The sequence below is a fragment of the Coregonus clupeaformis genome, chromosome 13, assembly GCF_020615455.1.
Source record: "Coregonus clupeaformis isolate EN_2021a chromosome 13, ASM2061545v1, whole genome shotgun sequence".
NCBI classification, from domain to species: Eukaryota; Metazoa; Chordata; class Actinopteri; order Salmoniformes; family Salmonidae; genus Coregonus; species Coregonus clupeaformis.
Genome location: NC_059204.1, coordinates 16,321,754 through 16,339,463, shown reverse-complemented (window position 1 = coordinate 16,339,463; position 17,710 = coordinate 16,321,754). Strand labels below are relative to the sequence as shown.

Here is a 17,710-nt window from a genome sequence, read left to right as displayed (position 1 = left end):
AAATAGGCTATATCGTAAAAATTAATGAAAACAAAAATAGGCTTTTTGGTCTTAATTTAAGGTTGGGCATAAGTTTAAAATCCGAGTTTAAGAAGATGAATTGTAGAAATAGGCGGGAAAGCTTGCTAAGCAAAAACAAATGTACTGGACTTCCGCATTTGGATTCGTCACAACCACAAAGTTGCTCAACTGTTGCTCAGATCATCAAGTGCTGCATTTGAAGACACTGCCACCTGCTGACATGTGCCTCAAATGTGATGATCAAAGAGTCCTCAACAGCCATTTGAGTTAGATAGCTAGATAGATTTTATTTGACAGTTATAAATTACGACCAGGGGGAGATACCACCAGTCCAGTCCCATACAAGCCTTTCCTGTGACGTATTATGCGCGCCCATAAAACTGTGACCTATTGTGACGTAACCAAGCATAAATTCACTACATAAACTGTGTTCAGCTTTGATATCATCAGTACAATCGCTTTCTTCAGTCAGGTTGTTTCAGGTGCATAGTCTGCCCTAGCTGACACTGTGCAGAGAATAAATACTACGATTGGAAACGGTTGGATAGACCCGTCCTTGGAGTTTAGAACGTCTGGTAGGTGTTGATGATCACAAGTTTACTGGAGAACGGAGACCAAGTAGAGACTTTCGGACAAGGTGGATAATTGTATAATATAAGGCAGTTTATTCAGAGGTAAAGATATCTGTAAATAGCGTGCACGGACCCGTTCGTCAATCTCGTAGGGAGATATCTGAGCGAGAGCCCCTAAACATTGTGTGCTGACATTTTATACAATAAAATAAAGTAGGTTGATTCTAGTAGTTCTGATCTTCTGATTGGTCCTGATGAGTTGGGCGAGGTCACCTCCAGGCTAGTGTCACTGTTGCATTGGCTCTGAGTCGGGTTCTCTGTCTTCAGATGTTCAGCCTAAGAGAAGGGGGTTTTTGTGTGTGTGTGTGTTTGTGTGTGTTTAACAGTGGTGTGTGTGTGTGTGTGTGTGTTTTTTCAGTGGTGTGTGTGTGTGTGTGTGTGTGTGTGTGTTTATCAGTGATGATGTGTGTGTGTGTGTGTGTGTGGGGTGTGTGTGTGTGTGTCCTCAGAGCAAGAACTCGTGAGTTGGAAGAACTGAGAGACCTATGGCGTGGGTGTTGTCCATAGCCACCTGCTGATAAGGCTGACAAGATAGAAGTCTTTTGTGCATTGTATTAAATACAAAGGCCCAACACAAGATGGGTCATGCACAAGATTTTAGTCAGACCAAGCTATAACATTATATATTTACTACGACAAATCCCTCTCTTCACGTCTCCCCAGAGACGTGACCAAGTAACAGTAAAGAAGGAAAACTTAAGACGTGACACAAGCTAACAGTGTAATTGGCAAAATAGGGAAAACTTTATCAGAAGATAAAGTTTTGATTCCCCCTCTTCACGTCTCACAAGAGACGTGACATAAAGCTTAAATGCTGCAATTTGGCAAAATAGGGAAAACTTTATCAGAAGATAAAGTTTTACATTCCCCTCTTCACGTCTCACAAGAGACGTGACACAAGCTTAATAGTGCAATTGGCAAAATAGGGAAAACTTTATCAGAAGATAAAGTTTTACATTCCCCCTCTTCACGTCTCACAAGAGACGTGACAAAAAGCTTAAAGCTGCAATTGGCAAAATAGGGAAAACTTTATCAGAAGATAAAGTTTTACATTCCCCCTCTTCACGTCTCACAAGAGACGTGACAAAAGCTTAAATGCTGCAATTGGCAAAATAGGGAAAACTTTATCAGAAGATAAAGTTTTACATTCCCCCTCTTCACGTCTCACAAGAGACATGACAAAAGCTTAAATGCTATTCATCATCCAGATATCCTTGGTCAGCATCGTCAATAGCAAGCAAAGGAAACATCTGACCGTTATCTGCAGGATGTGGATCAATAGCGGTGGTTATAATCCTGGTTGTCAGCGTCCGTATGCATGGAATGCAACAGCATCCACAAAGCACTAGAATTGCAGCAAAAACAGAGATGGATACAAGTATAGAAGAAACAAGCGTTTTATATTTACCAAACGCATCCATCCAAGAGTCCCACATTGAAGTATCCACCCCTGAGTGGCTCTTCATTTTGCCATTAAGAGTTCGTAACCCTTCCAGGGCGACAGTCAAGCTGCCATCTGTGGCTGTATTGTTGGGAATAAAGGTACAACATTGTTCACCAAACATAGCACATACTCCTCCTTTTTCAGCCAGGAGCATGTCGACAGCAATACGATTTTTGGAAAGCCATGAGAGAGGTCGCAGCCAACTGGCCATGCACCGCCTCAAAACCTTGTTGTGTCCAATTGCCTAATTTTTGAACATTAAAATGGACATAATTGATTCTGTCAACATTTTTATTAATCGTGGCACCACCAGCAAAATGAAGATTCAAAACCTGCGGCTACTTGGTCAATCAATTTATACTCATCTGGTACCCCCTAGGGACCCCAATTGCATCAATGTAGGTTGGGTCCCCATGAGTAGGGCCCACAGCGCGCCTGGTCCTGGTAGGAATTAAGTCAGACACATGGGTCACCAGCTCCTGAACACCTGTTGGATACACAGAAATTGGTAGCAAAGAGAGACTAGTGCACAGGTGCCTGTGGCATTTCCAGGCAGTCCATCAAACAGACGAACGCCTCCACACCACCACCAGACATCAGCCCTGGAAACAGGTTTAAACTCAGCATTAGGCGTATAGATAAACCGACACCATCCAACAGGTACCATACCCAACAATGGTAGACCTTTCGTGAGATTAACACAGGTAAAGTTAGCTCTAGCCACCTGATAGGAAAAAATTGGTTTCTTAGTTGCTTTAGTAACCAAGGGATGAACTACGTCCCATAGTGTACAATTGGCGGAAGGGTTGTCATGTTTCATGACAGACAGGAAGCATTCTGGCGTAATGGCGGCAGGGATAATGCGAAGCAATGGCCGTGCCCCCATACAAACCACACAACTCTGGTGGGTGGCCTTGCCCGCCTCCTCAGCCAATAATACCCAATTATTCGTAAGTCCCGAGACCCCTGTAGCTGTAAGGATAGCACCGTCAAGAGTAGGCGGTGCTGCAAGTAAAATAATAGAATTATTCTTATTACCATTTTCATTAATAGCCTGTGCTTTTGTGTTATTAATATGACAAATTCGAACATTCCAATGGACTGGTGCAGTGGTACAGCTTACATAAGGAGCAAGTCTAAAGTCCTGGCAGCCTAATGCAATACCAGGATAGATAGTAAATTTGAGTCCTTTAGAGTTTTTTGTCAAAGTCAAGAGTTTCCTCCATTGTTTTCCTAATGTAGTAGAGGTGCAACTGGACCAGTCATAATTAGTCTCACATACCAAGTTTGTCCAAGTCCAATCGCTATGGGTGTCCCCCACTGTCATATACCAGTCCCAGTCACGGTAGTAGGTAAGTTCTCCGAAGTCTACCCACGGCACTGTCGCAGTAGTGGTAACATTAAAGGGTATACATAATGTGGTGCTTCTATACAATTGTCTGGGCCCACAGGAAAGGGTGTTAGAGACAACTTGTCGTTTATTTACGTGGTGGCTGTGGCTTACATTCTGATCTGGGCTCAATGTGTCGGAGTGCAGGTTGGTCGGACGTATGGTTGTGGCATTGAATGTGTCGTTAGGTTTACTAGTGGGTGTAATGGGTGTCTGTGTCATGTGCTGTACTGACCAGAGTATGATTCCTAGAGTAACCCCAATAGTTACAATCAGCAAAACAAGGAGTGGAGCAGAGCACCCCAGTCTCTCCCATGGTGGTCTGTCCCTCCTCTGTTTTTCCCCCTCCAGTATCTGAAGATGGGAGTCTCCTCCACATATTCAGATAGTGTTGGTGTCAAGAATTTGATCCGAATTTAATGTGATTAAATCACTTCTGACTTCAGTCAGGGTTCTGGAAGGAGTTGGTGCTGGTGTACAATGTGTCAAGTGGTGCCAAGGTGCGCCTGATTTACCTTTGACCTGGACTGAGTGTGAAGTAACCTCCTTCACTTCGCACGGTCCAGTCCACCTGGGATCTTGCCACTTTCTCTTGTGAACCTTGATCCTTACCCAGTCGCCAACCTTTACCTTCAGTGGTTCTGGATCCCCCGTCAGCTCCCCCTCTTAGACTCTGTGTATCTGTTTGGAGAGAGCTGCAGACAGTTCCGTCAATTTCCTTACATAGTCAGTCATACCTATCTGGTGTACATCAAGAGGGGGCATATGACCTCCCTCTCTTGGTGGACCTGGCATAACTCTTCCGGTCATTATTTCATGGGGTGAAAGATGTGTCCCTGCTCCTGGTGAGGACCTCATGGCCATCAACGCAAGGGGCAGGGCTTCCACCACGTCAATTTAGAACCTGCACATACCTTGGCTATCTTAGCTTTCAAAGTTTGATTGGCGCGTTCCACGAGGCCCTGAGATTGCGGCCGGTACACTGACCCAAACTTGTGCACAATGCCGAACCTCTCCTCCACCTGTCTCAGGTGTTGGTTACTGAAATGGGACCCGTTGTCGGATCGAATTTGTCTTGGAACCCCATACCTTGGTATGAGTTCAGTCTGCAGCCACTTAATAACTGACCTAGCATCCTCACGTGCTGTTGGTATTGCCTCAACCCATTTGGAGAATCGATCTACCATTACCAATAAGTACCTTTTCCCATTAGTTACATTATCAGCCCCCATGTCAGTGTAATCTATGCTAATGTCCTGAAAACATGCATTAGGTACTGGGTATGAACCCATGGGTGTTTGGAAAGGTTTCTTTGGGTTGTGGCTGCCACAAATGCTGCACTCATCACAAAACAAGTCTGTCATGTCCTTAATGTGTGGGTGCCACCAAATATGGGAAACCTTCTGTAAAGTTTTGAGTTTCCCTTCATGGGTGGGCCCATGAGCCTCACGTATCAGCTCGGGACAGAGATTAGCTGGGGCCACCAACCTGCCGTCATGGCATCTCCAAAGTTCATCAGGTCCTTTGGTGGCTCCATTCTGTCCCCATACCGAGTGCTCATACGGGCCCGCTGTGAATTGTAGTTCCTTTATGTGTTGGTCTGTGAGTTCTGTTCTAGCTGGTTGAGTCTGCAGCACCATCTGTCTTGGAGTGTAGCCCCCAGCTTTCTTGGCTGCTTTGTCAGCTGCGTCATTTCCTCGCTGACTTTGTTCTTGAGTTGCTGATGTCCTTTGCACTTCATGATGGCCACCTGCTCAGGTAGTGAGACTGCTTTTATCAGTCTCTCCATTTGTGCCTTGTGTTTGATCGGAAGGTTTCCTGTTGTGGTGAAGTTACGTCTGACCCATTGTGGTCCATCTGTATGGACTGCTCCATGAGCATATGCTGAGTCAGTGTAGATGTTCACAGTCTTTCCTTCAGCCTTTTCCAGGGCTTGAGTCAAACCAATGATCTCGGCTAGTTGGGCTGAGGCAGGTTGTGGGATGATGTCTGATTCCAGGGTCACGTGTGACCCGTCTGGAAGCTGCTGTACCACTGCATATGCTGCTATGTTCCCTTCTTCTCCTCTATAGCAGCATCCATCGGTGTACAACCATAGATCAGGATTGGTAAGGGGTTCGTTTCCCAAGTCTGGTCGCAGTTTCAGTTCCTGTGCCGCCCTCTCTTCGCAGGAGTGTGCCAACCCTTCTTCTGCATTGAGTGCGTCTGCCATGTTTTTTGTCGGTGTTGACAAAAGTAATGTGTGATTGGGTGCATTTATTCTGGATTTTTTTCTTTCTTTCAGCGCTGAACGTGAATTCCTTGCTCATCAGATATGCTGCAACCCCATGGTGCGTATGGATTTCCAATTTGTGGCACATTACCAGGTGGGCGGTTTTTTCAATAGCTTTTGCCACTGCAGCCACGTACCTGGAACATGTTGTCTGACCTGCTTCAATATGGTCCAACTTAGAGGAATGATACATCAGTACTCTTCTCTCCCCCTCTTGTTTCTGAAAAAGGATGGAAGAAGTGAACCCCTCCTTTTCAGAAACATCAAGATGAAATTTGTTTTTGTAGTCGGGTGCTGTCAGAGCTGCTGCCACCGAGAGATCGGTTTTTAGGAGAGCAAATGCTGTTGATGCTTCAGGTGTCCAGGTAAGTGAGGAGTGTAAGTTTCTTGGTCCTGCTTCTCTCACTATTTCTCTCAGTGGTTCAGTCCTGGATGTGTAGTCAGGGATGTGGGTACGGCTGTACCCTGTCAACCCCAGGAAGGACAACATGCCTGACACTGTGATGGGACGTGGATGATGGAGTATGGAATCTCGGTGGGATTTCGAGAGACCAGCACCTTCTCCTGAGATTTCTCTGCCAAGGAAAAGGACAGTTCTGCGACAGGACTGGACTTTGCTCATTTTGACCTTGTAGCCTTTGACAGCCAAGAAGTCAAGTAGGGTTTTTGTCATTTGTAGACAGAGATCAGATGTGGGAGCCCCCAGCAAAAGGTCATCTACATATTGGATGAGTATCACTCCTTCAGGGATTTTCAATTCGGCCAGGTGTGTCTTTAGGATATGATTGAAGATTCCGGGAGAACACCTGTAACCCTGTGGAAGAACCGAATACGTATACTGTTGATGTTCATATGTGAAGGCAAAGAGAGGCTGTGAAGCCTCATCCAGTGGAATGCTGAAGAAGGCATTAGCCAGATCCACAACGGTGAAGTATTGGTGTTTTGGTGAGAGATTACTCAGTGTAATGTGAGGGTCAGGGACAGGTAGGTCAATGGGTGCAGTGACGTCGTTCACTGCTCGGAAGTCTTGTACCATCCGGTATGTTTCGCCTCCTGTTTTCAAGACTGGTAAGATTGGTGTGTTCCATGGAGACACAGTGCGATATATGACACGAGCTCCCAACAACCCATCTATGGTTGGTTTGATCCCCATGGTCTGTTCAGGTTTCAGACGGTACTGTGTTCGGTAGATAGGAATTTGATCAGGGTTGAGTAAGGTGATGGTGACTGGTGCCACCTGTAGTTGTCCAACATCAAATGGGGTGTGTGTCCATATGCCTTCATCAACGGTGGAAAGCAGTGCTTGTGATGAGGGGTGGTCTGTGTAAGGTTTACCATGGTGTCTTGGGAGAGTCAAACGTTCAGGAAGGCAATGTTCCTCTGTGTCAACTGTCATAAACCTCCACATGTTCTCAGTGGTGGCTTTGGTTATTCCTGGAGTTTGGGTGGGTTCCCACTGGAGTTTGGATGCTCTTCTGATCATAGGCCCAAGGCTCCTTGCCTCAAAACCGTGTCCAACTGCCAGTGTAACATGGGGAGCAGATTCTTCGCCCAGTAGGTACCAGGATTTCAAATGGGAAGGTAGGATAACCGGAGCAGCCACTCCTTCTTGTCCACACACTATGGTACAACATCTGATTGTTGGTGTCAGGTGCATCATGTTTTCATCCCAGTCATCGGTATATGGGTTGACATCATTGTCAGTCACATTAAGTGTACAGTGGATTTCAGCTTGAGGAGTCTTGTATGGGTGAAATGTGTAAATGAGTTGTCTCAGCTGGTTGAACTTGAATTGAACCTCAGGGGTTCCTTGGCCGGATTCGATGCACTTCAACCAGTATATTTCTTGGGTCAGGAGAGCACTGGGGTTGGGATGATGGGTAGCATCAGCACCCTAACTGGATGAACTGGTGTGGAGGTAATGGGATCAATGGAAACCTCCACACCCTTTTCGGTAAGGTAGATTGAACATTTTAGTTTGCACAATAGGTCCCTTCCTAATAGGTTGATTGGACAGTTGGGACAATATAGGAATTGATGCTTCAAATTGGAAGGGCCCCATTGGAAGAGCAATGGTATGGTCTTAGTGCCATGTTCCCCTCTAGGTGTCCTCCTTGCACCACGAACACAGGCGCTTGTACCACTGCAGGACTTAGGAATGGGTTATAAGGGTTAGTTGGAGGAGTGGGTGTGTATGCGGGTGGTGTGCTCTTCGCTTCCTGATGCAGGGTCGGATACAGTGGTGCTGAGGGCGCTGGTATGTCACTCATGGACTGTGTCCCCACTATTGGTGTTGTCTCAGTTGTGGGTTCAATCACCACACCCATCATGTCTGGTTTCTTGTATGGGTGTGCTCGTCGTGTTTCCTCAATTGCCCACGTACCTATCCTTAGCTCAGCCTCTGCTCTCTCTCTGTGTTTAGTCCCTTCCTTCTTGAATAAGTGAGACTTATTCCTTTCCACTTCACTTTCTGTTCCTTCCCTCACTGCCTCCCCTAGCTCTTTCTCCATAGAGGTGAGTTGCCCTCTGGACGGGGCACCCCGCTAAAGTAACCTGCCTGTGTCCATTTGAGTTTCACTCCCTCCCACACTTTCTTTACTGTCTTATACTGTTCTTTCCCTCCGCTCTATCCTGTATTTTTTGATCTAGATATTCATTAAATTTGAGTTTTGGGACGGTAGTGGTTGCCATGGTTATACAGTTTTTAGACTATCTTGGTGCACTTAGCCCGTCACTGGCCGAATCCAGCAATGTATTCTTGGCGCTGACTGAGACTTATCTCTGATGTCCCACCCTCGTACACAAAAAATGTTCAATACTTTATTATTAGGAATTATTTTGCAAAAGGTATTATTGTTTTTCAATTATTCGAATTATTATATATTTTCCCAAAAGGTATCAGAATCGCCCTTTTGGAACAATATATTAACAAACCCGAGCGACTCCCAAAACAATCATCAATTTAATCCCAGGAATTATTTTTCAAAAGTTATTATTGTCTTTCAGGTACTCGAGCTATTATATATTTTCCCAAAAGGTATCAGAATCGCCCTTTTGGAAGAATATATTAACAAACTCAAGCGCTCCTAAAATAATTATCAATCTAATTCTAGGAATTATTTGCAAAAGTTATTATTGTTTTTCAGGTATTCGAGTTATTATATATTTTCCCAGAAGGTATCAGAATCGCCCTTTTGGAAGAATATATTAGCAAACTCGAGCGCTCTTAAAATAATTATCAATTTAATTTTAGAAATTATTTGCAAAAGTTATTATTGTTTTTCAGGTATTCGAGTTATTATATATTTTCCCAAAAGGTATCAGAATCGCCCTTTTGGAAGAATATATTAGCAAACTCGAGCGCTCCTAAAATAATTATCAATTTAATTTTGGGAATTATTTTGCAAAAGTTATTATTGTTTTTCAGGTATTCGAGTTATTATATATTTTCCCAAAAGGTATCAGAATCGCCCTTTTGGAACAATATATTAACCAACTCGAGTGCTTCCAAAATAATTATCAATTTAATTTTAGGAACTAAGGAAATACCAACACCACAAGAGGGAAAAAAGTACAAGTCAGCTTTTAGCGCAGCGGCTGCATAACAGGCAAAATAGGACTCGGTGGTCCTCTTAAAAGTTATCAACTAGTTAGTCTCATGAAACGGCCAATCTTACACAACATTCAGGTTAACACTTTCAACATTTACATTTTGCATTTACATATCAACATCAACACACGAATTCAGTTTGAGTTCCTCACAGTACATCTAGTTGAGTGCCAAGCCAACCATTGCCCGACTATCTGAACTTGTATTTTTATTTTATTTTATTGATTCTCCTCAAGGAGACTCCCAGTCGTTTAAACCATTCAACTGGCGTCTAGTCGGGAGAACCTTTTCTGGACTTGGATTCTCACGGAATTAACTCAACCCGACTATCTGAATCTTTTTATCAAGTCACCAGATCCTTCTCTTGTGGATCAAATAAAAGGGTCCATCTCTTGTGAACCAAACCTCTGTAAATAGGCTCCTCACTAGAAAGCCACAATTCAACAGAAAATAAAAGTCGGTCCTTCGCTTGTGAACCACTGTAACTAGACTTCTTCTCTTAGAGTCACATTTCAACAGTAAAAACCCTAAGATTTCAGATATCAACAGTAAAAATAAAAGGGTCCTTCTCTCGTGAACCACAACCTCTGTAAATAGACTCCTCACCTAGAGTCACATTTCAACAGTAAAAACCTAAAGAATTCAGATATCTTTACATATATGCCTTTTGAGTCATAATAGATATGTTATAAATTTAACGGTAATCCATACTCACGCTCAGTACTACTGATCTTAATTTGGTTTATCCTACAATACAATATGCAGATTTTGTTTTAACAGGTTCTGCTTACCTTTGTATTGACGTCCGTTTAGATCAGTTTCCTGAGGCGAGCTGGATTCCCGGCTGCTCCTGCGAACAGGTCACCCGTATTTTTCTGATCCGTCTCTTACTTGTCTCCTGTCTCTATCAACTTTTATGGACCGAATTCAGAGTTAGAAAACCATCCTCTGCTACCAATTTTGTTGATGATCACAAGTTTACTGGAGAACGGAGACCAAGTAGAGACTTTCGGACAAGGTGGATAATTGTATAATATAAGGCAGTTTATTCAGAGGTAAAGATATCTGTAAATAGCGTGCACGGACCCGTTCGTCAATCTCGTAGGGAGATATCTGAGCGAGAGCCCCTAAACATTGTGTGCTGACATTTTATACAATAAAATAAAGTAGGTTGATTCTAGTAGTTCTGATCTTCTGATTGGTCCTGATGAGTTGGGCGAGGTCACCTCCAGGCTAGTGTCACTGTTGCATTGGCTCTGAGTCGGGTTCTCTGTCTTCAGATGTTCAGCCTAAGAGAAGGGGGTTTTTGTGTGTGTGTGTGTTTGTGTGTGTTTAACAGTGGTGTGTGTGTGTGTGTGTGTTTTTCAGTGGTGTGTGTGTGTGTGTGTGTGTGTGTGTGTGTGTTTATCAGTGATGATGTGTGTGTGTGTGTGTGTGTGTGGGTGTGTGTGTGTGTGTCCTCAGAGCAAGAACTCGTGAGTTGGAAGAACTGAGAGACCTATGGCGTGGGTGTTGTCCATAGCCACCTGCTGATAAGGCTGACAAGATAGAAGTCTTTTGTGCATTGTATTAAATACAAAGGCCCAACACAAGATGGGTCATGCACAAGATTTTAGTCAGACCAAGCTATAACATTATATATTTACTACGACATAGGCTCTTACATTCTTTGGTCCCAAATGGCACCCTGTAGTGTACTACTTTTGACCTGTGCCCATTGGGCTCAGGTCAAAATAAGTGCAATATACGGGCACTGGGGTGCCATTTGGGACATACCCTTTATGCGTGTGTGTGCCAGGATATGTTTTGTGCCAATCAATTGATGGAAATGTATCCCTCAGAAAGCAAGATTAATCGTAATGATGAGAGAATCAAAAGAGCTTTAAGGCGCTGCCCTTATGTGGTAAATATCAAATATATATATATATATATTTAAAAAATCTTCTGTTTTTGTTATCACCTTTTAAATTGAGTGTTGTGTTGACAGTTGAATCCAGTGAGGGTGAACACCCCTGATTCTGTGATGTGGCCAACAGGCAAAGTGCGCAGAAGGCCAAGGCCTGTAAGTCAAATCTGACCTGAAAACAATAACACATAAACATTAGTTATGCTGCATGTACAAACTGCAGTTATCACAATAAAAGCAAGTGCAGATATCCCTCCTTATCTAACCACATTTGAAATTGAATATTGTCTTGACAGTCTACTTCAGTGCAGACCCCTCAGATCCACAAAAGGCCTGTATGTCACATTCAAATCAACCACATAACAGTAGCTACTTAAATTATTTATTGATAGCTACATCATTTATTTCCAAGGCCAAAATGAGCAAAAGAGTGTTACATTTTTTCTTTACTGTTCACAGCCAATCATTGTGAGCTGTGGGCAGGAACAGACATCTGGGGATGGATGGGACATCAATCCAGAGACTCTTAGCCAGGTCAGACATCTCTGCTGTACCCATAGAGACAGAACAGATAGATCAATCTGTTGATTCATATGGCCATTTTGGTTGGCTTGGTTGAATTGACAATCATTCATTAGAAATGCTAAAGAATCCTACAGTATGGAAAGTCTTTAGCCCCATCCCTAATGTTATGGGAGTTGCATTTATTGCATTTCAATACACTTGCATTTTCAATTACCCATAAATTACTCACTACTTGTACAACTATGTTGGATTGCCTAAATATTCAACATTTTCTTGACAGTCAATGCCAGTGTATTCTATGGCTGCCCTAAGTACATGGCTTTGTCTGTCTCCTCAGTCTGGAAGGGTGACTCGGCTGATGGATAGAAATTATGATGGGGTGATCTCATCCTCCAACTCTGACATCTCTATCTACTCCTTCACTGACTGTGAATCTGAGGTAAGACAGTTGTACACCATGTCTTTGTTGAGTGACATCACTGTAAGGAGAATAGTCTCTGACTAGTTGACTCTGATACACAGTCTGATGATGAGGATCATGAAAGGAGGACACCACCGCTGAAAGTGAAGGATGAGGAGGATGGAAAGGTGACAAGGCTTAAAGTGAGGGATATGGTAGAGGACGACGATCTTTCTCTCCACTCCTTCGATGAGTCAGACTTTCTGGTATGTTCTGCAGCATGAATTTGAGTAACTCTTTGACTGAATGTGGAGAATGGACTATGACCAACTAGCTCTCTGACACACAGCGTGATAATGGCAATGATGCCTCTGCTGAGGACAGTCCAGGGCCTTCAAAGGAACCACTGAGAAAAGGGGCTTCACTGAAGGACCCTCGACTGGTAGGCTCTTACGTGTGTGTGTGTGTGTGTTAGTGGTGCGCGGGTCAGCTGTTTGTTCAACCGAACCCACCCGCAATTGCTAATAACCCATCCGCAACCGCCCGACTATATGTGATAAAGTGAAAATCTGAGGCCCGCACCTGACCCTAACCCGCAAATATAGAACACCGTCAGAACGATTTCTTCGCAGGGGGTGCAGGATTTTTTATGCCTAATTTGGATATGTTTCTGCTTATAACTTCCAACATTTTGGTAGGCTATTTGTTAGTCAACTTGTCTATAATTAGATAGAAGACTAAATAAACCAAAAACTTTTAGGGATCAAGAAGAAAATGCAATAACTTAAGAAAAAAAAGGGAAACATTTTCTGTGCAAAATTTCCAAATGACATCAGTTTGACGGGTTGAAAACGACCAGACATGTTTCTGATAAGATTTCAGTTCGGCTTGGATGCACATTTTATGTGGTTGAAATATTATCAGCTTTTAGGATGCTGATAAAGCAGTCCCTAGCTGCGCATTCGCATTCCCTCAAGATGCTGAAAGAAATCATATTTCTCCACTGCTGTTCCCGTGTCAAAATAAAGCCTACATTTGGTGTAGCCTATCATTTTACTGCAAGAAATGCTTAATTCTGCAGGAGTTAACATTAAGACTGTGAGAGGTTAAAGATCTACAGTCAGTGTCCAGATTTCAGTTTCCATTTAACCCATCTGAACAGTAGGCTGTTTGTTCCCTTGACGTGCCATAGGCCTATTTGAATCCCCCTCTTGTGACTGTCGAATTTCTATAGTGCCTCACAATCATCACACATAACATAGGCACTGCCATCATCCTCTTTTAACACTTCACCAAATATTTTCCAAACATTACTTTTCTGGCCGTCCCTTCTTTATTTTCAACTTTCCATTTCGTAGCTTTTCTCTTATTGAATTAAAGCGTTTGGTGATTGGTGTGTAGTCTATCTGGCGCGCGTCAAGTTATGCCCTAAAGTTTAGGCTTACGCACTAATGCCAAATAGCCTATAGATATAACTTGCACAATAATTATACATTTATGGATTTTTTAATGTACCGTAATTTTCGGACTATAAGCCGCGCCTTTTTCCCCATTTTTCGACCCTGCGGTTTATATAACGGTGCGGCTAATCTATGGATTTTTACAGCTAACGGCCACTAGAAGACCTCCTAAATCTATGGATTTTACAGGTTACAGTCCACCAACTTTAACTCTATGGGCTCTATGACCGGTCCGCGCCCCCACCTTTAGCGGCGGGCTCCAGCAGGAAAAGCTGGAGGGCCGGAAAAGAGTGATACAGGTAGCGCGCAAAAGTAAAAGTGGAACCGAGAGTGGTACGAGAGACAGAACGAGAGCAAGACAGACAGACATTACGAGAGCGAGACAGTTTGTCTCTTTCCCGACAATCCCCTCTGTGCACGAACCCTTACATATGGTAATTAAACATTAAAACACCTGCGGCTTATAGTCCAGTGCGGCTTATATATGTACACATCATTCAATATCATTCAATTTAGCTGCTGCGGCTTATACTCCGGTGCGCCTTATAGTGCGGAAAATACGGTATTGTTTTCTGTTTATTCAACAATATTTCATGACCCTAAATCCCCCGCCCTGTGGATATAACCGCGGGACTTCTGGTTATGAGTCAACCCGCGCATCACTAGTGTGTGTCACATCTCAATTGTTTGACTCTATGTCTGTACAAATTATTGTGACCAAACCCAACATCCCTCTCCCTGCCTCTGTGAGTGCCCTGAAGAAGGTGTCACGCCAGATGGAGGTGGTCCCTACTGTCCCGGCCCTGCAGGCAGCAGCTGGACAAGAAGACACAGTGGACCAACACCAACGAGGAGAGCCTGAGGAGAATTAAAGAAAACCTGGCCTCCATAGAGCTTGACCTGGAGGAAGGCCTGAAGACGGTCAATGACGGTCTGGACATCAACCAAGAGAGGCAGAAGAAGAATGAGGGATGCTTCAGAGCCTGGATTGAGAAGTGGATGGGGAGGAGGAAGGAGGAAAGACTGAGGGATGAAGATGTGAATAGGGAAGACAAAGGGAGGAGGGGCGAGAAGTTGAGGGCACTGATCCAAGTGATGAAGAGAAACTGCAGCAAAAGAGATCTTGAGGCAGTAGACTTGGACAGTTGGCTGAATGACTTGGAAAAGTTGAAAGTGGCCTTCAAGAAATGCACTGGAGAGATGGCCAAAATGGTAGAGAGCATGGCAGAAATGAAGACCAGCATAGCCAAGAACAGGCTCCTCAAGCTTGAAAAAAAGAAGTATGAAGTCCAGCGCTTTGTAAGTTACTCTTACTTATTGAGTGTAGTCATGTATCTAATGTATTTATCGATTAGTTATACAGTATATCTAGAGATTGTGTATAACATAGCACTGTCCTGACAGTTTGTTTGTTGTTTCTGGTATTACAGAGCCCAGGGAAAGTCTCTGGTCCTGTGTCTGGCCAGACTGGCCTTTCTCCTCTTGTGACCTCAGCACCCTGGACCCTGGCTGAAGCCCTACGGGCCCTGCCCTCTCCAGAACATTGCCTTTAAATTTCAATCGAGCTATAGCGAGTTTTGCCGTTACGGATTGAAGTCATCAGTCTGTCAGTGAAGACACAGGTGCTCCTGGGTGAACCATCTGTCACGCCCTGGCTCTGGGGACTCTAGTATGTTGAGCCAGGGTGTGAGTTTTCGTTTGTTTTCGTTCTAGTTTAGTATTTCTATGTTGGCCAGTGTGGTTCTCAATCAGAGGCAACGGGTATCAGCTGTTGCTTGTTGTCTCTGATTGGGGACCATACTTAAGCAGCCAGTTTTCCCACAGTGTTGGTGGGATCTTCTTCCTGTGTAGGTTTGTGTTTTGCACCTTTGGACGTCACGTTATCGTTTGTTGTTTTGTTCGTGTCATTTTGGGATGCTAGTTCGTTTATTCTCTCTGTGTTGTTTTTGAAGAGAGTTCCACACAGTGTGTGCCTTTAGTTTGTACTTTACCGGTGTGCGTAAAGTTCGCTTGCCTGCCAGGTTGTATTTAGCCGTGTTTGGCTTGTTATTTTTTGTCTTCACTAAAGACGTTAGTACGAAGCCTCTACACTCAACCTTGACACCATCACAGATTCTGGCAGTGACTCCGGCATTTTTGCTGTGAAACTCTGGGGGGCACTGACAGACACAGACAGTGGACTGAGGTGGGAATGTTGAGAATGTGGATGTTGAGCCACTGGAGCCCAGTGACTGCTGGTTTGAGAGGCAGATGCATGCCCATGACTGAGTCCATGGCCGAAGCTGTGTTCGTGACTATGTCCATGACCTTGGCTGTGGCTGCAGCTGTGTCCATGTTCGTGACTATGTCCGTGACTTGGCCCAAAGCTATGCTTGAGGCCATATCCATGGTTGTGTCCGTAATAACCTGAGAGCTGAACAGGGCTCCCCTGTGTATAGTAGGAGTGGGCCCAGCCTTCAAATGTCTTTGGTGTGGTCTCGGTAGCCTGTAGGTTGGAGGTAAAGGACACTGGAGCGTAGGCTTGGACTGGGTAGGAGCCTGGGGTTGGAATGATTCTGCAATCAATGAGAACGTGGACAGATTTCAGAGAACCTATCTATACCAGTGATTCTCTATCTAATCATGGGGGACCACTAGGTGCCTATTGTACAGTATTAAATTACAGCTGAGGATCATCAATTATAACTGCACCTCATTATACTGTAGAACATTATGTGCTCTGGCTTGCACACAGTAATTGTTATTTAATGACCTCTTGTCTTGTCTGATAAATGATATGTCTGGTGCTTTCTCAGTACTCACGGTGGGTGGACCGTCTTCCTTCTCTCCTCTGTTGATGCAGGGACATACAGGACACCAATGTTCCTCAGCAGCCTGAAAGGCATCTTCTTGTCCAGCACTGATGCCCTGGCATCGGACATGTCCAGAAGTGAGAGCCAGCCCTTTCCGTCTGTTTCACCAGTGCAAGTTAAGGAGAATGTGTGACGCAGTGATGCAAGATTTTTTCTAAACAAACATGCCATAATGTTCAGCAGCAGGATTCATATACAACACCTATAACCTATTACCACTTAACTACACTACTAAGCACACTTATAAAGCTGTGACATACTGCAGAGGAGTGTATCAGTTATTTTGAACCACAATGAGGTTGGAGTAAGGATACAGATCCCCCTGCGATGATGGCGATGGCATTGCAAAGGAAGACAGTGTGTGGGACCAAAAGTGTTATGATGAACAGAAACAGCCAGGGCAGGGCTAACATGGGTACAGTGACCCCGAAAAGAAAGCCCTTAACCATACGGGAGTGCACTGTGGCCATACCCATAAGGGAGAGGACACTGGAATGAACCCCTCCACCTGGTTCTGGGCAGATGCACCAAACAGTAGCAGACCCAGTATGGTGTACAACACCCCTGTGCTGATAGAGAGCAGCAGAAACATGAGGAGGAACCGAACAGTGCCCACATTCTTCTCAATACCTCCACAGAGGGGCACCAGAACCCCAATACTGAGGAGTAGCTGGGTCACTGTCTTGTGGTGGAAGGAGTATGTGAGGAGCTTGTGCACTGCAAAGGAAGAGGAAATTATTAAAACATAAATTATAGGGTTGACAGACATAAGCTGCACTGGTGTGTTGTGCTGTAGCCTGCTGCTGTAGCCTACTGGCACCATCTGTTACATTAGCTATAAGTTTTAGCAAGCTAGCTAACGTTACAACACTCTCATACAAAGTAGCTACTGAGCATATATAACTGTTGATTCACTCAGACCCTCCTAGCTAACTTACCATGCCCATTGCCAAAAACTGTCGTTCCAAGACTGAAGACATCCTCTGATAAACCGAAATATGTAGTGACAGTAAACAAAACAAATGATACTATAATGACAGCAACAATCCCACTCGTGAGCCTGAACTCAGGAGTAAAACTCTTGAACCTCTGAACCATATGTTTTAAAATTATTCGGGATATCATTTTGATGCCCAATGCATATTTGTCAAACTAGTACTTGGATAATCAAGCACAATAATCAATCAACTTTTCCTCC

General features: G+C 44.1%; 2 protein-coding genes across 2 annotated transcripts; one reads left to right on the top strand and one right to left on the bottom strand.

Moving 5' to 3' along the window:
- The first annotated feature begins 75 nt into the window (after positions 1 to 75).
- On the top strand, positions 76 to 14,532 carry LOC121562619. The gene is made up of 8 exons (XM_045224615.1): positions 76 to 596; positions 11,357 to 11,431; positions 11,572 to 11,610; positions 11,735 to 11,809; positions 12,138 to 12,239; positions 12,323 to 12,466; positions 12,550 to 12,642; positions 14,422 to 14,532. Exons 2-8 carry the CDS (start codon positions 11,393 to 11,395, stop codon positions 14,530 to 14,532), a joined length of 603 nt encoding a protein of 200 aa, XP_045080550.1. The 5' UTR covers positions 76 to 596; positions 11,357 to 11,392.
- Positions 14,533 to 15,240: 708 nt separating this feature from the next.
- On the bottom strand, positions 15,241 to 16,993 carry LOC123492181 (zinc transporter 7-like). The gene is made up of 4 exons (XM_045224260.1): positions 16,827 to 16,993; positions 16,463 to 16,610; positions 15,765 to 16,215; positions 15,241 to 15,298 (listed from the first exon to the last, which is right to left on the bottom strand). Exons 2-4 carry the CDS (start codon positions 16,579 to 16,581, stop codon positions 15,260 to 15,262), a joined length of 609 nt encoding a protein of 202 aa, XP_045080195.1. The 5' UTR covers positions 16,582 to 16,610; positions 16,827 to 16,993; the 3' UTR covers positions 15,241 to 15,259.
- Positions 16,994 to 17,710: the final 717 nt, after the last annotated feature.